Genomic DNA, 21,265 nt, shown 5'->3' on the forward strand with positions numbered 1-21,265 from the left:
TCTTATCCACTATTCCTTTCTCTATTATGCTTCTTTAGATAGAATACTTACAAAACCCTGGAACCTGTCAAATCTCTACCAGTTCCTAATAACCACACAAAAAGTCATGCTAGGCTCAGAAGTCAGCATAGGCTAAGCAGGACAGCCCCTTTAACCTGTCAGAGACTGAAGACACGCCTATACCTTCATCTGTAGCTAGAGCCAGTAGAGCAACAAGAGGAGAAGGAGACCACGTTTTTCTCTAACACTTTCTACTTTTCTTTTTTTAATTCTCTTTGTATTTTAATCTTCAGAGCTAAGATTTACTATGGATGCTGTTGTACACAACTTTAAAGCATTCCCTTTTCTTAACTGTTTAAGTCAATAGACATGAGCTAGTGAAGGACAGGGAAACCTGGTGTGCTGCAGTCCATGGGGTTGCAGAGTCGGACACGACTGAATGACGGAACAAAGCAGAATAGCATTCTGCTTTGAAGTTCTTACAAGATGTGAAATATTCCTAAATTACCAAGCAACACAGAACTTTTCTGGAAACCCTATAGCCTAAATGGAATCAAGTAAACAAATTAAATATAGCACATAAAATTTATTTTGTTGAAGTTATAAATACTAGTGCACAAAATAAACTGAAGACTAAAACTGATATAATACAGTTTCTATTATTCTTCCTCATATGATTCTTTAAGTTTTGTAAACATTAATTGGCTCATGAAGGATAGAATATTCTTCCTAAATTATTATAGCCAACATACTCTTTTTACTTTTTAAAATTAATTTTTATTGGAGTATAGAAACTAACAAAGTTGTTAGTTTCTACTGTACAGAAAAATGAATCACTGATATATATACACATATATCCCCTCCCTTTTGGACTTGCTTCCCATTCAGGTCACCACAGTGCATTAAGTAGAGATATACTCTCTTAATAGTCCTATTAACATCAATCTATTCCCATAACAAGCGCTTCCCAGGTGGCTCAACAGTAAAGAATCTGCCTGCCAATGTAGGAGACTCAGGAGACATGGGTTCGATTACTGGATCAGGAAGATCTCCTGAAGGAGGAAATGGCAATCCACGCCAGTATTCTTGTAGGAGAATCCCATGAACAGAGAAGTCTGAGGGGGGCGCTACAAGTCCACAGGGTCACAAAGAGTTGGATATGACTGAGCATGTTCACACACATACCCATAGGAAACTGAACTATTGCAGTGTCTTAATTAATTTGTACATAACATTAATGATTCTCAACTATTCGTTGATAAGACTAAATGTGTGCATGTATTTCAACTGACTTAGAGAATTTGAACATATGAAGCACAGAAGATTATTTTCACTCCCAGTTTCATCTAGAAATTCTTACCTGTTCTTTAAAGTACATCAGTTCAGTTCAGTTCAGTTCAATTGCTCAGTAGTGTCCGATTCTTTGCGACCCCATGAATTGCAGCACGCCAGGCCTCCCTGTCCATCACCAACGGAGTTCACCCAAACTCATGTCCATCGAGTCGGTGATGCCATCCAGTCATCTCATCCTCTGTCGTCCCCTTCTCCTCCTGCCCCCAATCCCTCCCAGCATCAGAGTCTTTTCCAATGAGTCAACTCTTCACATGAGGTGGCCAAAGGACTGGAGTTTCAGCTTCAGCATCAGTCCTTCCAAAGAACACCCAGCACTGATCTCCTTTAAAAGGGACTGGTTGGATCTCCTTGCAGTCCAAGAGACCCTCAAGAGTCTTCTCCAACACCACAGTTCAAAACCATCAATTCTTCAGCACTCAGCTTTCTTCACAGTCCAACTCTCACATCCATACATGACTACTGGAAAAACCATAGCCTTGACTAGACAGACCTTTGTTGGCAAAGTAATGTCTCTGCTTTTGAATATGCTCTCTAGGTTGGTCATAACTTTCCTTCCAAGGAGTAAGTGTCTTTTAATTTCATGGCTGCAGTCACCATCTGCAGTATTTTGGAGCCCCCCAAAATAAAGTCTGACACTGTTTCCACTGTTTCCCCACCTATTTCCCATGAAGTGATGGGACCAGATGCCATCATCTTCATTTTCTGAATGCTGAGCTTTAAGCCAACTTTTTCACTCTCCTCTTTCACTTTCATCAAGAGGCTTTTTAGTTCCTCTTCACTTTCTGCCATAAGGGTGGTGTCATCTGCATATCTGAGGTTATTGATATTTCTCCCGGCAATCTTGATTCCAGCTCGTGCTTCTTCCAGCCCAGCATTTCTCATGATGTACTCTGCATAGAAGTTAAATAAGCAGAGTAACAATATACAGCCTTGACGTACTCCTTTTCCTATTTGAAACCAGTCTGTTGTTCCATGTCCAGTTCTAACTTTTGCTTCCTGACCTGCATATAGGTTTCTCAAGAGATATTAAAAATAAAAGCAAATAAACAAAAATTTTTTGTACAGCTGACAAAGCTATGCTGATTAAGTATGAAACTGACCTGCAGGATCACGGGATGATTGGCCACATCCAATTTCCATAATGGGAGGAAGGGCCTTGAAAGAGGTTTTGGCAATTCAGCCATTTAGAATTATCCAGCTTCTGAAACCAAGTAGTAGATTTTGGCCAAACACTGAGGTCAATGCCAATCTTCAGGGTATTTAACTACCAATCTTTTTCACTTTCTCTTTTCTGGCCTTTCATTTTCCTCTTTATCTTTCTCTCCTTTCTTCTCTGTTACCATTCTTTCTTCTTTTTACCTTTCTTCAACTTCTTTGTCTTCCTTCTTCCCCTTCCATCTTTCTTTTTCCTTTTCCTTCAGCAGAGATGGAGGCAGGACCACTCACTTCAGAGGACTCTTAGATCTTCCCACATGCTAACCCCAAACAGTCTTCCAAGAAGTGAGCATGCTCCCCTAGGCATAACCATGCTAGATGCTGTGATGAAAATGCTGAGTTAAATATCACCATTTCAGTCTATATTTAAATATCTTCGGTCAGGTACATAGTCTGGTATGTAACAGAGAACTGAAAAAAAAAAAAAAAATCTGACTTTGCTTTGAGCAAGCAGAAATACTTTTTATAGAAATCAAGTCTTTATGTTCTCAGTTGTCCAAGATTTTCAGAATTTTCTAGAATCTGCTATAATGTTAGAGTAATAATTAAAGTTTAATTAGTCCTCAGAATCACCCTTTGATACAGATGTTATCACCAGAGATTCTCAGAAGTCAAGAGAAGTCTATTTTTCTATATAAACATTTTTTTAATGAAGAAATGTCAAGAATACTATAAAAACTGTAATTTATATTAAAAGGTTATATAGAAAAAAGTAAAACTTTAGCACAAAAGAATATAATGCAATATTGCATATACAGTCAAAAGATAATTACAGGTTTTATTACTAAAATAGGGATTTATAATACCCTACCTGTACCCTAAGATTCAGTTGCAAGTTCAATCTTTAAAGATAGAAAATTTCTTTCAGTTCTATCATAGTGAATTTCATTTGGAGACAACACTAAAATGATGTGTGAGGCCCTTTATGAATATAAGTCTTGGACTAAGTGGTCTCTCTGATGGCCCTTCTAATCAGGATCTTAAAAGTCAATGGCCCTCAATACAATCCAATACAATATCACCCATTTAATAGTAAGTGTTTTGCAATGCTCTACCTACAGTCCTGAAATGACACTTAATAGACAATACAACCTATCTACACACATTAAAAAATATGTCAATCACTGTGGCCTCAGTTGTAGTGTATAGGATCTCTTTGCATTCACATACACTGGGTTTCAAAAGTTGTTTGAAATATTGGAAAAGTCATTGAACAGGATTTTAAATGGTTTCTAATATCTGAAAAGAACTGAGAAAAAGAGCCTCCCTGGTAGGCCAGATGATAGAGAATCTGCTTGCAGTGCAGGAGACCTGGGTTCAGTCTCTGGGTTGGGAGATCCCCTAGAGAAGGGAATGGCTACCCACTCAAATATTCTTGTCTCATCCTAAATGAAGCAAAATCACCCCTAATAAGAATCATTATATAATGATTGAAAAAAATCTGAGTCAAAGATCATAATCCAGTATTATACACTCATCCAGAAAGAACACAGTTCAAATCCAAAGCCACATCATATGACATCTATCCAGTACATTGTTTCAGCATGTCACAATTGCCTCTTTATCTGGAATGGTTTTTCAGGGTCACATCTGACCTTTCTGTGTCTTGTCCAAGATCTATTTATCTTTGCAGACACAGAAATCATGCAGCACATATTTCTCCTCAATACAAATAATATACAAATCATAGTCCAACTTGCTGACATTGATAAGTGATATTCAGTTCAGTTCAGTTCAGTCGTTCAGTCGTGTCCAACTCTTTGTGACCCCATGAATCGCAGCACGCCAGGCCTCCCTGTCCCTCACCAACTCCCAGAGTTCACTCAAACTCATGTCCATCGAGTCAGGGATGCCATCCAGCCATCTCATCCTCTGTCGTCCCCTTCTCCTCCTGCCCCCAATCCCTCCCACCATCAGAGTCTTTTCCAATGAGTCAACTCTTCGCATGAGGTGGCCAAAGTACTGGAGTTTCAGCTTCAGCATCAGTCCTTCCAATGAACACCCAGGACTGATCTCCTTTAGGATGGACTGGTTGGATCTCCTTGCAGTCCAAGGGACTCGCAACAGTCTTCAACACCACAGTTCAAAACCATCAATTCTTTGGTGCTCAGCTTTCTTCACAGTCCAACTCTCACATCCATTCACAACCACTGGAAAAACCATCGCCTTGACTAGATGGACCTTTGTTGGCAAAGTAATGTCTCTGCTTTTCAATGTGCTATCTAGATTGGTCACAACTTTCCTTCCAATTAGCTATGTATAACCAGCTCTTTGTATTGACGTCCTATGAGGAGTGGCTGGACTCTCTTTTATTTGAAGTACTTATATAACCATTTACAAATTTTCTATGTTTATACATAACACTGCCTACGTGATGTATTATCTGGCACATAGATAGGCATCTCAAACATAAAACTACTAAACCCCACTCTTCATTTTTCGCACCATTAACACACATATATACCCCAAACTTGTTCCTCCCTCAGCCTTATTCACCCTGGTAATAAGATGTCTAAGTAGTCAGTTTCTCAAGCCAAAAACTAAAGCATGATCCTTGATTCTTTTCTTTGCCTCCTGTATTAGTTTGCTAGAACTGCCATAACAAAATACATGAGATTGACTGGCTTAAACAACAGGAAGATATTTTCTCACCATTCTGGAAGCTAGAAGTCTGAGACCAAGTTGTCAGCAGGGTTGGTTTCTTCTAAAGTCTTTCCTATGCTTGTAGACAGCCATCTCTCCTCCCTCTGTTATCACATGGTCTCCCCACTTTGTGTGCCTGTATCCAAATCTTCTCTCCTTATAAATACACAGATCATCCTGGACTTGGCCCATACTCAAACCTCATTTTAAACCAGTTACCTCTTTAAAGACCCTGTCTCCAAACACAGTCACAATCTGAGGTATTGGGGCTTAGAACTTCAATACAGAAATTTGAGAGGGGACACAATTCAGCCCTTAGCACCTCACTACCTTCCTACCTGTATCATCAGCAGATGTTTGTACTTCTCTCTACCTCCACAGCCTCTGCTTTGGTCCAAAACACCATTAACTCTTAACCATCACTCTAAGAGCCTCCCGAGTAGTCTCTTTGCTTCCAGTCTTGCATCCTAACATTCCAATTTCTATGCAGCAGCAAGAGTGATCTTTCTCAAACACATATAGGATCTTATTACCCCCAAGATTAAGTCCCCACAATAGTGAGTCATTATAATTAGAATACAACACAGAATCCACTAAAGCCTTTGTGTGGATTACACTGTGGAAAATTCTTAAGAGGATGAGAATACCAGACCACCTTACCTACCCCTTACGAAACCCACATGCAGGTCGAGAAGCAACAGTTAGAACCATACAGGGAACAATGGACTGGTTCAAAATTGGGAAAGGGGTACGTCGAGGCTGTATATTATCATCCTGCTTATTTAACTTATATGCAGACAATATCATAAGAAATGCTGGGCTGGATGAATCACAAACTGGATTCAAGAGGGCCAGGAGAAATATCAACAGTCTCAGATATGCAGATGATACCACTTTAATGGCAGAAAGCAAAGAGGAACTAAAGAGCCTCTTAATGAAAGTGAAAGAGGAGAATGAAAAAGTTGGCTTAAAACTCAGCATTCAGAAAACTAAGATCATGGCATCTGGTCCCATCACCTCATGGTAAATAGATTGGGGGAAAAAAGGAAATGTAATAGACTTTATTTTCTTGGCCTCCAAAATCACAATAGATGGTGACTGCAGCCACAAAACTAAAAGATGGTTGCTCTTTGGAAGAAAACTATGACAAACCTAGGCAGCATATTAAAAAGCACAGACATCAGTTGGCTGACAAAGGTCCCTATAGTCAAAGCTATGGTTTTTCCAGTAGTCATATACGGATGTGAGAGCTGGGCCATAAAGAAAACTGAGTGCCGAAGAATTGATGCTTTCAAACTGTGGTATTGCAGAAGACTCTTGAGAGCCCTTTGGACAGAAAGAAGATCAAATCAGTCAATCCTAAGGAAAATCAACCCTGAATACTCATTGGAAGGACTGATGCTGAAGCTGAAGCTCCAATACTTTGGCCACCTGATGCAAAGAGCTGAGTCACTGGAAAAGATCCTGATGCTGGAAAAGATTGAAGGCAGGAGAAGAAGTGGATGACAGAGGATGAGATGGTTTGATGGCATCACCAACTCAATGGATATGAGTTTGAGCAAATTTCAGGAGATGGTGAAGGACAGGGAAACCTAGTGTGTTATAGTCCATGGGGTTGTGAAGAGTCAGAGATGACAGTGGCTGAACAATGAACAACAACAAATGGAAAGAAACCCATGTTACTAATTTATGAGGCTAATCAACTTGTTATCTAAAGTACAGAAGTACATGGTTGCCCTTGTTTCTTATTATTACCATCCTCATCCAGATAGCATTCCCTGTATTTTTAGGACATCACACTGTTCTCCAAGGGCTTTCAAATTTACTTTATCATCCTCTTTTCATGAACACATGAGCAGTATGTAAGCTTACCAGGATAGTCTCCACATCTATATTGCAGATGAGGAAATAAATATACAGAGAGCTAGTGGCAGAGCCAAGAATCTTTCAACCCCCTGGCAAGGTACAGGTTAATTCTTTGACAAAAATAGAAGGAAAGCAACTGTAGTCTACAAGCCCAGTTCTCTGTTGACCATTTTTCTAGGGTTAAGATAACACCATTAAACAAAGGAAATTCTGACTACCTTTTCCAATCTTAAGATGGTTCCTACAGCACTCAAACCTTTTCTTATAGACTTTGTACCTACTGTATTCATGACTGCTGTTCACAAACTCAGTTATTAGACTTAGCTATGGAGGAAGCCCTGAAAATAAACAGCTTACTGAATTGGAAACATAAGTTGGTCAGAATAATTGCCCTTTTATTCTTGCCAAAAGGATTAAGTTGTAATAGTATACCCCACGTGGAAATGTAAAGCATCTTGCTTGTTATGTAACTATGTGGGAGTCTGGTAAACAGAGGTTTCAACTTTGTGTTGAGTCCATGCCACAGATATGTAGAAAGTCCAAGGCACTCCCTGACACTGGGAGAAACTATAGAGGCAATGGGGTTTGCTTTGGAGTTACAAGATTTCCCTTTATGCTTTTGTGCTCCTTGGTATATTTGCCATGTTATTCCAATACCCACTGCTTTCATACTTCTCCTACTTTCGCACTAACCTCAACAAAGAATCTGTAATTCACTCTCATTAAGGATTACTGAAAACAGCTGACAATGTCATCTCTGCTGAGATGTATATTTCAACATCTCATTTACACGATTAGTACTTTAATTCTGTTCTGTACATTTTTATTGGAGTATAGTTGATTTCCATACAGTCAAGGATATGTATGGTCTTCCCAGTGGTCATGTACAGTTGTAAGAGCTGGACCGGAAAGCAGGCAGAATGCAAAACAACTGATGCCTTAGAACTGTGGTCCTGGAAAAGACTTCTGAAAGTCCCTTGGACAGCAAGGAGATCAAACCAGTCAATCTTAGCAGAAATCAACCCTGAATAGTCATTGGAAGGACTGATGCTATAGCTGAAACTCCAGTATTTTGGTCATCTGATGCAAAGAGTTCACTCAGTGGAAAAGTCCCTCATGCTGGGAAAGATTGAGGGCAGAAGCAGAAGATGGCTGGAAGACATCACTGATGCAGAGGAAGTGAACTTGAACAAACCCCAGGAGATGGTGAGGGACAGGGAGAACTGGCATGCTGCAGTCCGTGGGGTCACAAAGAGTCAGACATGAGTGGGCAACTGAACAACAACAACTGATTTACATTATTGTGCTGGTTTCAGGTGTACAACAAAGTGAATCAGTTGATATTCAAGAGGACGGCAAGGTGGTGATTTCTTGCTCGTAGCAATAATGAAGACAAGACAGTGAGTTTCCAGGTGGTAGCAATAGTCAAAGTCTTACAAATGGTTCCAAAAAACACTGTGATTCAATATAGTCTAACCATTTGAGTAAGACTCCAGCCAGAAGTAGATGGTATGAAAAAATCCAGCTACTGAATGGAAAAAAGGGATTATAGATAAGAACCAGACAGGCTCTCAGAGTCCCACTCAAATGGCCTGGAGACCAGATTAGGGAATCAGTTCTAATGAGGTGGATGAAACTGGAGCCTATTATACAGAGTGAAGTAAGCCAGAAAGAAAAACACCAATATAGTATATTAATGCATATATATGGAATTTAGAATGATGGTAACAATAACCCTGTATATGAGACAGCAAAAGAGACACTGATGTATAGAACAGTCTTTTGGACTCTATGGGAGAGGGAGAGGGTGGGATTATTTGGGAGAATGGCATTGAAACATGTATAATATCATATATGAAACGAGTCGCCAGTCCAGGTTCAATGCACGATACTGGATGCTTGGGGCTGGTGCACTGGGACGACCCAGAGGGATGATACAGGGAGGCAGGAGAGAGGAGGGTTCAGGATGGGGACACATGTATATCTGTGGCGGATTCATGTTGATATATGGCAAAACCAATATAATATTGTAAAGTTTAAAAATAAAATAAAATTTAAATAAATAAATAAATAAAATTTTATGATTTTAAAAACAAAGAGGGTAAAAGTCCAGTCATAAGACAAAGGATTAGTCCAGGGTACTCCAAGAAGCATATACCAAGACAGGACTAAAGGAACAACTTTGTTCCAAACTAACTAGACGGTTTACATTTCACTCTCTGAATAAACCTATGTGTGTTCTAAGTCACTTCAGTCATGTCTGATTCTTTGCAACCCTATGGACTATAGATCACCAGATTCCTCTGTCCATAGGGATTCTCTAGGCAAGAATACTGGTGTGCGTTGCCACACCTTCCTCCAGGGGATCTTCCCAACCCAGGGATCAAACTCACATCTCTTATGTCTCCTGTATTGGAAGGCAGATTCTTTAACACTAGTGCCACCTGGGAAGCCCCCTTCATGCCTACAGATACAGTTATCTTTATGCTTGGAGTCTAAGCATCTTTCAAACCCATCTTAAATCTAAACTCTTTCCTCCTGAGTCAGACTTTTTACCTGTTCCCCTGGAACATGCTGAGGTCTAACTCTGATTATGAATCTAAAGGCAACAAGGGATAGATAGGGGTAGATCTTGAGGATAATAGCCATCCTTTCACAGTTATTACAGGATCTTTAAGCATCCTCAGATATGGAAGATAGGCTGCTTCCAGGAGTAGAGTGACTTACAAGTACAAGATTCTCAACTTCATTGAAAGACTTGATGAGGCTGAGGACTCAGCTAATGTTATGATTCTGAAACCTACAAAAGTAAAATTTGCTCTGATTTCCAGCAAGATTACCACTGAAGCTAAAAGAAATAAGAGGTTCTTTTAGGTCCACCACAGAAGCTCTGCCTCTCTGACCATTCACTGAGCCCAGAGTCTAAAGACCTAAGCCTGTCATTTTCCTTCTTAAGCACTTCAGTTTCTTCAGAAGTAGCCATCCCTCCACTTGACCTTTTGAGCATCTTTGTTGCCACACAAGTAAGCATAAGAGCCACTTGTTCCTACAAGGCACTTGCTTTAGTACACAATTTGCCACAATCAAACATACGTGATATTATGGTTAGTTGTGATACCACCATTTTCCATGGATTACTGCATCCCAATTCACAGTTGTCAAAGGGCTCAACACTACACTGAGATCTAAGGACATGACCAAGCCAGCTCCCAAATGTCATTTTTAAGTGTTTTTTTTATTGGACCATTCCTGACAGCAACTTTTGTATTAGTCACTACCCAGTCACCATTTATTTTCACATAAAGAATATAATATTAAAAATTGTTGGCGAGATACTAGAAACCCTAAAGAACAAAAAGAGGATACAGAATATCATAGAGGTAGTAATTGCAGAAAGGGCTACCACCTCCAGGCCCAAGAGACAAAGGGAAGAGACTGGGATGATTGGAACTTAGAAGCTTAAAGGAAAATTGCAGGCCTGAGATTGCACCTCTGAGGAGGGTGCCAGCTGGCTACTGTTGGCTCTTTGAAGCAGCATGTAGAAACTGGCTCTACGAGTATTAGAACAACTGTAATCTGGAGCTGGCTATGGAACCAGTATATTGCTACAGTAGTGCTGACAGGAACAGGAAGCAAATAGAAAGGAGTAAGTCCCTTCTCTTCTAGGTTCTAAACTCCCCCAGACAAGGAGCCAGCTGGCAAAGAAGAATGAGGTTTGCAGAGTCCCAGGCCCAGAAAGTAGAGCAGAAAAGAACAGATTTGATGAAAAGACAACCTACTGAATGGGAGAAAATATTTGCCAATGATATGAATGATAAGGGATTAATATCCAATGTATATAAACAGTTCATACAATTCAGTATTAAATACAACCTGGTTTAAAAATGGGCGGAAGAATTGAATAGGCATTTTTCCAATGGGGAAATACAGATGGCCAATAGGCACATTAAAAGATACTCAACTGATTCACACTGTTGTTATAACAGAAACCAACATAGCACTGTAAAGCAATGAAAAAAATTTTTTAAAGATACTCACTATCACTAATCTTCAGGGAAATGCAAATCAAAACCACAGTGAGATATCACCTCGCACCTGTCAGAGTGGCTATCACCAAAACTCTACAAATAACAAATGTTGGCAAGAATGTGGATAAAAGGGAACCCTTATACATTAGTGATGGGAGAGTAAATTAGTGCAGCTACTGTGTAAAACAGCATGGACGTTTCTCAAAACACTAAAAACAGAACTACTATATGACCCAGCAATTCCATTCCTGGGTATATACAAGAAAAAAACAAAAACACTAAGGCAAAAAGATACATTCACCCTAATGTTCATAGCATCATTATTTACAATTACCAAAAGATAAAAGCAACCTAAGTGTCCACCAACAGGTGAATAAATAAAGAAAATGTGACATATATACAATGGAATACTACTCAGTCACCGAATGAAATTCTGCTATTTGCAGCAACATGGGTGGACATGGAAGGCATTATGCTAAGTGAGATAAGTCAGAGAAAGACAAGTACTGTATGATATCATTTATATGTGGAATCTAAAAACTTACAACAAACCAGTCAACATAATGTAAAAGAAGCAGACTCACACATATAGAGAACAAACTCGTGGTTATGGGTAGAGGGCAATATAGGGGTAGGGGAATGGCAGGTACAAATTACTGAGTGCAAGACAGGCTCAAGGATGTATTGTACAACATGAGGAATATAGCCAATATTTTTTAATAACAGTGAATGAAAATTAACTTTTAAATCATATAAAAATTAAAAACAATGACAAAAATTTTTAACGACTTTGAGTCAAAGGAAAATAATAATCAGCCAGCATTCTTTAAACCCATCCCAAATACCACTGCTGCTGCTGCTGCTAAGTCGCTTCAGTCGTGTCTGACTCCATGTGACCCTGTAGACGGAAGCCCAGCAGGCTCCCCTGTCCCTGGGATTCTCCAGGCAAGAACACTGGAGTGGGTTGCCATTTCCTTCTCCAATGCATGAAAGTGAAAAGTGAAAGTGAAGTCGCTCAGTCACGTCTGACTCTTAGCGACCCCATGGACTGCAGCCCACCAGGCTCCTCCGTCCATGGGATTTTCCAGGCAAGAATACTTGAGTGGGGTGCCATTGCCTTCTCTGTCAAATACCACACTTCCACCATAAAGCCTCTCAAGTTACTCGCATATAAATATTTGTTCTCTCTCATTTGAGTCAATATAGTAACTTGGTTTCCTTTTGGTGTCACTTGTATTTTTCCCTGAAGTAGATTTATGCTTGTACTTATCTTAATCTCTCCCCTCCCCACTGTCCTTCTCCTCCATACATGGACACATCCATGCTGGTTCGTGAATACTGAAACAGTAATTCACCTCTCTCCACATTCCCTGTGACTTCCCAATAACTAGTTGTATAGATTCACTGCCACATAGTAGGTATACATATTTTAATGAGTGACTAAGTTAGTGAATAAATTTAACTGATTGAGTATCAGTCTAGGGAAATCAGACTTGGATAACACTAGGGGTTTTTGAACATAGGACCATAATGTGTACCTAAATTTTAACAATATATTGCCTTGGTTAAACCAAATATCCTTTGAAGAAATAGAAGAAAATGGCCTCTTTGTGGAGTGATTGACCTAATTTCAAACTCAGGAAAATTCTCAGTATCTAATTCACTGCACCTTCCTCCTTATCCTCCTGGCCATGTCAGAAGGGAGATATATGAAAATTTCACAGACTTAAGTGGATCCAAAAACTGAAGCCAGTTTCACATAACACAACAAACAGAGACAACATATTTTGCAACCAGTAAGAAAAACAAACTAAAAAAAAAGCATCTGGTGTAGACTTATCTGAAAAGTTAAACAGAATATTATACTCAGAACAAAGGAAGGATGGCTCCAAGCATTCTTGTGGAAAGAGATGAAGTCTGTTCCAAATCCCAAGATACCAAAAAATACTTCTGGCAGATGAACTGAATCACTGTTCTGTGTTACTAATAAGAAAATATTCAGAATAGGGTCACCAAGTTAAATCAACATTTACTTATAGAGCTCCTACGGAATACCCAACTCTACTAGGTGTTGAGGAAGATAAAATTTAGGTGCACATTATAGTCTGTGATAGGAAATATCAAATCAGTCGAACGGAGGTAAGACTTAAAACTCATGAGACAAAAAAAAAAAAAAACCTCATGAGACAATGAGCACACAACCCCAGAAGTCTCCAAGGTAAGGGAGTGTGAGACATCATATTTGACCTACAGGAAATCATCAGCAAAGTGTTTAGGTACTAGGAAGCCTTCTTGAGGAGACTGAAGTTTATTCAGGGTCTGAAAGATGCACAGGACTTGTACAGACCAAATGACGGTGGAAGAGTTCCTCCACCCCTGAATTTAGGGGCCTGCACCAGGAGAGAGCATGATCACAAGCAGAGAGATGAGAAGGAGTAGGGTGTATGTGATGGGCAGACAGGGTGTGTGCAGAGAAATGGTGGGATGGGTAGAGCAGGGCAGAGTGTGACTGCCAGCAGGAAATGATCTTCAACTCCTAAGAAGGGGCATGACATAATAGGTGCTTTGGGAAGATTAATTTCTCAAAGTCACTTGAAGTCCCAGCTTCAGAAGAATGGCCCTTGGGAAAGAGCAAAAGAAAGAAACAATGCTAGCCGCAGAAGAGCACTCAAAGAGAATGCAGTTGAGTCTAAGTTCATTCATTGGGACAGGCTGGGGCCAAGAAGGTAAAGTCGTCACTGAAGAAAGGAAAGGGGATACTGCCATTCTGACCCTTCAAACTTTCTTCTGACTGAACAGCTTTCTTCTCTGTGGCCCAAGGCCTCCCCTTAGATAACCCTGAGGGGTCACCTTCAAGGCAATTGCCATAAAATCTTGTGCTTGAAGGAAACTTCCAAGAAAGAGAAACCTAAATCTCTTTTCCTGTCTCCCTCTTCTATATTTGGCATAAACCAGGTAGAGCTAGACATCAGCTCAGGGAAAGGAGTAAGGGCGTAACTCTGTGGTCTGAGCAGTTCTGGAGATACAATGACATGAACCCCAGGGATCTAGAATCACAGTAAAGCAAGGCCTCTGGCTACAGTTGTGAGTCTCCCAAGACTCCATTAGGTTCAGCAAAATACAATAATGAGAATTACAAGATATGAAGTGATCTGGAAAATCTTCCCAAACCCTCACCTATTCTGCAATAATCAGCTTGTCTGTCAAGCATCAGTGCTTCTCACGCCTTATACAAGGCTCACAGTAAATTCTCTTATTCTCCCCCAGTCTCCAAGAATTCTAGTCTGCTTCCCAGGGAAGCCAGACAACAGGCAGCCTGTCCAAACTACTTCTGCTCTGTCCAGCATTCAAACTACAAACCACCTATGGAATTTGGAAAATGGAGAATTGAAGAAAGAGGAATGAAAAAGCTGGCTTAAAGCTCAACATTCAAAAAACTAAGATCATGGCATCCAGTCCCATCACTTCATGGCAAATAGATGGGAAAACAATGGAAACAGTGACAGATTTTATTTTCTTGAGCTCCAAAATCACTGCAGATGGTGACTACAGCCATGCAATTAAAAGATGCTTGCTCCTTGGAATAAAAGCTATGACAAACCTAGACAGCATATTAAAAAGCAGAGACATCACTTTGCTGATGAAGTTTCGTCTAGTCAGAGCTATGGTTTTTCTAGTAGTCATGTACGGATGTGAGTGTTGGACCATAAAGAAGGCTAAACGTCAAAGAATTAATGCTTTCAAACTGTGGTGCTGGAGAAGACTCTTGGGAGTCCTTGGATAGCAAGGATATCAAACCAGTCAATCCTAAAGAAAATCAATACTGAATATTCCTTGGAAAGACTTGATGCTGAAGCTAAAGCTCCAATACTTTGACTACCAGAAGCAAAGAGCCAACTCACTGGTAAAGACCCTGGTGCTGGGGAAAATTGAGGGCAGGAGGAGAAGGGGGCAACAGAGAATGATATGGCTGGATGGCATCATCAACTCAAAGGACATGAGTTTGAGCAAACTCCAGGAGAAGGACAGGGAAGCCTGGTGTGCTGCAGTCCATGGGGTGGCAAAGAGTCAGAAACAACTTAGTGACTGAACAACAATAACAACAATCCTTATATAGCTGGTTTGGCTTATACTTCAGAGGCCTCAAACAGTAGTAGTCTCTCCACAGTATCCCCTTGACCTAGAAGAGGAGGAACTGGGAGGCACTTCCTCAGCAACATCTCCTCACACTGGGGTCCCATGCTGCTTCTAGGCAGCTGTACTGGACAGAATTTAATATAACCCCATTTTAGCTCATCTTGGGAGGCTCACATTTGGCCCTCAAGAAACCATTACACACATTTTGTTGTAACACCCTCTGGGAGTGCAGGCCAAAGCCAACACAGAAGGTCCTTCCTAGGTAGCCAGCCAGAATCTGATCCTCTAGATTTCCCAGGAAGGAGGCAGGTAGACAAAGTTCCTCCCTCTAAGTGATCGAATGGAGCTCCTTTATGCATGTGGCAAGAAGGTCTTCTGATCCCGTCTCTTTGATGGAAAATGGACACAGAGCATACCTCCAGCTCTTTCCAGAGAGATTCATTTCAAGATTCTCTCTCAAGTTCCATTTTCTTGACACTCTTACACTTTCAGTTGCATCAGCTGAAACTTCCAATTTAACCTGGCTCTTAGCACCCAAATTAAATCAACTTTTGGACATTAGAGTCATATAGAACAATCTCTTAAGCAGTTTAAATGTATTTGCATTGTCTTTAGCTTACATTTTCTATCTTTGAAAAGTTTACTTTGATTTATTCAGTAGATTGGGCTTCCCTGGTGGCTCAGCAGTAAAGAATCTGCCTGCAATGCAGGAACCGCAGGAGACAGGGGTTCCATCCCTGGATTGGGAAGATCCCCTGGAGCAGGGCATGGCAACCCACACCAGTATTCTTGCCTGGAGAATTCCATGGACAGAGGAGCCTGGCAGGCTACAGTCTATGAGGTCATAAAGAGTCAGACACAACTGAAGAGATTTAGCATGCACTCATGCATTCAGTAAATCAACAGATTCAGAGAATGTTGGAAGGATGCTATTAATAGTTCAATTTTCTCATTTTACAGAGTAGAGATCTGAAGTCTTCTAAGAATTAACACAAAATATACAACCAAAGGGTAAATCACTGAGTATTTATTATATAGCCATTAGAGAAGAGTATGAATGTGTTTAGGGGTTCTAGAAATACAAAACTGGTTTCCAATTCTTTTTTTTTTTTTTTTAAATTTTTGACTGTGCTGGGTCTTTTTTGGAGCACATGGGCTTTTGCTAGTTGCGGTGCAAGGGCTTCTCTTGCTGGGGAGCACAGGCTGTAGGGTGCATGGGCTCAGTAGTTGCAGCATGTGGGCTTCTCTAGTTGTGGCACACAGGTTTAATTGCCCTATAGCATGGGGGATTTTAGTTCCCCAACCAGGGATTGAACCCTTGTCCCCTGCATTGGAAGGTGGATTCTTAACCACTGGACCACCAGGGAAGTTCCTGGCTTCCACTTCATACATAACCCCCTGTGCTAGACACTGCTCAGTGACATCGACCCACTCCTGTAGCGTCACTCCTGCATCCCAAGGATTTGAAGGTTCAAACTACACTTCTAAGACTTGTTTGCAGTTAAAGCTTGGATACAATTTAGGTTTTCCCATTGAGATAAACATCTGGACTTGTAAGGCAAAGGGAAGGAGAGGCTACATTTCTGTGACATGTTGGTAGGCAAACACGTTCCAACAGATGTGTTTACATCAGTCAGACTCCATACGTCACTTTTTGAAGGCATCTGTGGTAATAGCAGAAGTTTCCTGTCCTTTGGGTGGTAGCTCTAGTGATACAACCTTACAAGGCCTGTGGCAGTCCTCCAGTTTCTGCTCCTCTTGCCCTTTTATCTACTCCTTTTTTTGTGAAATAGAATAGTTTCTGCTTCCTGTTCTAAATCATGAGTGATATGCATATAGGCCACGAATATAAAATCTTAAAGATGGAAGGACCTTCTCTGAGGCATCAACTCTATAATTACCCAGCAAATCCCCAAACATCTACCTCCTAAATATCTCATATGTCCAATCTCTATTCTCCTTTCTGCTGACATTGCTCTAATTTAGGTCCCCCACATCTCTGCCTAGACTTCTGAAATAACCTCCTGGGTTTTGATATCCTCGATTGTGGTTATTGTCCATTCTAGTTTCCATGTGAATCTGATCTTTTCTGATCTTATCACTCCCTTGTGCAAAATTCCTGAATGCATCACCACAACCCAGAGGATGGTATCCAAACCCTTGAATGTAGCACTTCAATGCCCTTCATAATCTGGGACCTGCCTGATTAATTCATCTGCTATTCCCATCACCTTCAGTTCAGTTCAGTTCAGTTGCTCAGTCGTGTCCGACTCTGCGACCCCATGAGTCACAGCATGCCAGGCCTCCCTGTCCATCACCAACTCCCGGAGTTCACTCAGACTCATGTCCATCTAGTCAGTGATGCCATCCAGCCATCTCATTCTGTCATCCCCTTCTCCTCCTGCCCCCAATTCCTCCCACATCAGAGTCTTTTCCAATGAGTCAACTCTTCGCATGAGGTGGCCAAAGGACTGGAGTTTCAGCTTTAGCATCATTCCTTCCAAAGAACACCCAGGACTGATCTCCTTTACGATGGACTGGTTGGATCTCCTTGCAGTCCAAGGGACTGTCAAGAGTCTTCTCTAACACCACAGTTCAGTAATGTCTCTGCTTTTCAATACGCTATCTAGGTTGGTCATAACTTTCCTTCCAAGGAGTAAGCGTCTTTTAATTTCATGGCTACAATTACCATCTGCAGTGATTTTGGAGCCCAAAAGAATAAAGTCTGACACTGTTTCCACTGTTTCTCCATCTATTTGCCATGAAGTGATGGGACCAGATGCCATGATCCCATCACCTTACAGTTCAGCAACACTGAACTAATTGTAGCTTGTTCTATCTTGTTCTCTTTTTTGTGCATTTGCACATATTTTTCTTTCTATTTTATGTTCCTTGCCCATCATCTACCTAAGAAACCTCTATTCTTCCTTCAAGATTCAGCTTTCTTCTCACTTCCTCTTGAGGTTTCTCTCACTCCTCTTCCAGGTGGACCTAGATGTTCCTACCTGAGTGCGAGCACTCCACTGAATCATACTTCCACTGTGACTCTGATCACCTCTCTCCATTAGACTAAATATTTCTAGATGGTAAAACTGTTCTTTCCATCTTTGAGCCCCCAACAGACTACTACAATGCATGACATTGGAAGCACTCAGGGAAGTGGACAGAAGGGAAGGGGGGAAGAGTAGGAAGAAGGTATATAAAAACAGGAAAAGTGAGACGGGGACAGAGCCAACATTCAGTGACTTTGAAATTCTGCCTGTTTCAAACTTTGAAACTCATATTCTCCAAGAGTTAACTCATCTCATAAAGCCCTCCTAAATTTCTAGAAAATTGAGACTTTTTTTTCCACTGTTGGCCAAGCAAAACCTTTCATTATAGTCCAGGTGCATAGCCTTTGTTTACATATTCTATAATTCCAGAGCAAAAAAAATGTTTAAAAACCATTATTCCTCTAATCTCCCAGGAGGTTTATTTTACAGCTTTAATAACCATATCATAGTTACTGCTTTATTTTTTTGGAACTAGAACCACAGACTTCATTTTTGCCTTTACCTTTTTTCCTTTCTTCCTCTGCCCCGCACCAACTTCCCTGCCCCTGTTCTCCTATGCCTACCACACTCAACCTTTCTCTTCCAAGTTTTCTCTTTCCAGGGCTCTACGTCATGAAAAATACAAGTAAAAAGGAATTTTTACTTTAAGAAAAATAACTCCTCCCCTTTCCCAATTTTTACATCAAAAGACATTCTTAAAAGCCATTCTCTTCTATGTTTAGAGAACTGTAACTTCTCTGGGGAAAGAAGGTGGTTGATTAAGAGTAAGGCCCCTTAGCGCCAAACATTCCAAGTAAGTATAAGTGATCTGTTATGGTAGGTTTTTATGTAGAAGGCTTGAATTCTTGTTCCAGTTCTTATACTTATAAACTCTGAGACCCTGAAGAAGTAATTTCTAAACTTCTTGGAATGACAGCCATTTCATTTGCAATTGAGAGCATTAGATAGATGATTTATAAGGTTCTTACTGCTCTGGGGTTCACTGGCTCTGCTATTTTTGGCATCTTGAATAACCAGAAGAAGTCAGATTCAGTATCTTACTACAGCAAAAGTGGTAAAAAAAGAAAAAAGAGCATAAACTTTTTTTTAGCATAAACTCTTAATGTATATCTATGTCTTCTTGAGTGTTAAGATGAGGATCGTGACATACAAACTTCAGCTGATTATTTCTACTGAAAAAAATTTAAGCATTTAGGGATATGTTCTGAAGAAGTTCTCTCCAGATCCTCCTACAGGCAACAATGGTGAAGAGAGTGGCCATCATTGGAGCTGGTGTCAGTGGCTTGGCCTCCATACGGTGTTGTCTGGAAGAGGGGCTGGAGCCCATCTGCTTTGAAAGGAGCAATGAAGTTGGAGGTCTGTGGGAATTCTCGGTGAGTAAGACAATAGAAAGTGATGGGTTTACACTGCAAATCAAATGTGAACAGTTCTTTCAGACTTGATCACAATGCTCCAGATGCTCTGGAAACTAAAATCTTCTCTCTCCCATCCTACTCAAGTCCCATCATTTAAAACTATGTCATACCAGCAAGGCTTATCCTGAAGAGGGCTTCTCCAGCTCATTAAGTGTAGCCATCTACATGGCAGAGCCCAAATCTCTAGGCTTTTAAGGGGTAAAAGGGTCAGTAGTTAACAGAGCTTCCCCATGTAACTGAAAGATCCTGTGCCTATTGCTATTAAATCCTGAGAACATGGGCATGGGGGTGGGGGACTTGTGAAAAAGAAAAACCTAGACTGGGGTCAGAAGTCCTGAGTTCCAGTATCAACTCTGATTTTTTAAGCAGACAGATTTCAGGAAAGTCACTTTTTTTTTTCCCACCCTTCAAATGCTCATTAGTCAAATGCAGGAGTTGAAAATTAAGTTTATTCTAACCTGCCTCCTAGTTATAGCAGGATATGATTTTTTAATTAATTCATGTCTATTAGGCACATATTATAAGTTATTATAAATGTTGATTGTGTGTGGCATGTACATGGATATTAAATACTCTTGTCAGGCCATATCCAGAGAGAAAAATGATTATCTCTGCCATTCGGTTCATTGCTAGAAAAACAATGTAATCAGGAAATATTCATTATAAACCCAATTCTTAAATTTCAAAAAACAGCTTTGGGAAACTTCCAGACTTTCTGTCCTGAACTTCTTAGCCATTAGGATTAGATATAGATGATACTTATTTGGCTTGAAGATATTCTAGCCACATCATTTATCTTGTAACCTCAGTCTGTCCTGATCTCTGTATTGTGGAACCTGCAATAATAGGTTGCTCTGGGGGTCCTATAACTCTGAAAATATTGCATGAAATACAGACCATAAATTTGTATTTTCCACTATGAAATAACCGATGTATTTTTTTTTATGAATTCAATTTTTAATTTACATTTTATTAAGGAGACATGACCAATTAATCTAAACCATGAAATGGTTGTTTATTGCCTTATTCAGTTCAGTTCAGTTCAGTTCAGTCACCGAGTCGTGTCCAACTCTTTGCGACCCCATGAATCGCAGCACGCCAGCCTCCCTGTCCATCACCAACTCCCAGAGTTTACTCAAACTCATGTGGGTCAAGTCAGTGACGCCATCCAGCCATCTCATCCTCTGTTGTCCCTTTCTCCTCCTGCCCCCAATCCCCCCCAGCATCAGGGTCTTTTCCAATGAGTCAATCTTTGCATGAGGTGGCCAAACTATTGGAGTTTCAGCTTTAGCATCAGTCCTTCCAAAGAACACCCAGGACTGATTGCCTTTAAAATGGACTGGTTGGATCTCCTTGCAGTCCAAGGGACTCACAAGAGTCTTCTCCAGCACTATAGTTCAAAAGCATCAATTCTTTGGTGCTCAGCTTTCTTCACAGTCCAACTCTCACATCCATACATGACCACAGGAAAAACCATAGCCTTGACTAGATGGACATTTGTTGGCAAAGTAATATCTCTGCTTTTGAATATGCTATCTAGGTTGGTCATAACTTT

At 40.4% G+C, this 21,265-nt stretch overlaps 1 protein-coding gene across 1 annotated transcript in view; it reads left to right on the forward strand.

The window, feature by feature from the left end:
• Positions 1 to 18,641: 18,641 nt before the first annotated feature.
• The window catches only part of LOC517828 (putative dimethylaniline monooxygenase [N-oxide-forming] 6), a 29,837-nt gene continuing 27,213 nt past the window's right edge, over positions 18,642 to 21,265 (forward strand). Inside the window, exon 1 of the mRNA XM_005216926.5 lies at positions 18,642 to 19,668. Within this exon, the coding sequence (XP_005216983.1) occupies positions 19,537 to 19,668 (132 nt within the window). The 5' untranslated portion in view covers positions 18,642 to 19,536. The remainder of the gene's footprint in view (positions 19,669 to 21,265) is intronic.

Source organism: Bos taurus, chromosome 16 (genome assembly GCF_002263795.3).
Source record: "Bos taurus isolate L1 Dominette 01449 registration number 42190680 breed Hereford chromosome 16, ARS-UCD2.0, whole genome shotgun sequence".
In the NCBI taxonomy this organism is placed as follows: Eukaryota; Metazoa; Chordata; class Mammalia; order Artiodactyla; family Bovidae; genus Bos; species Bos taurus.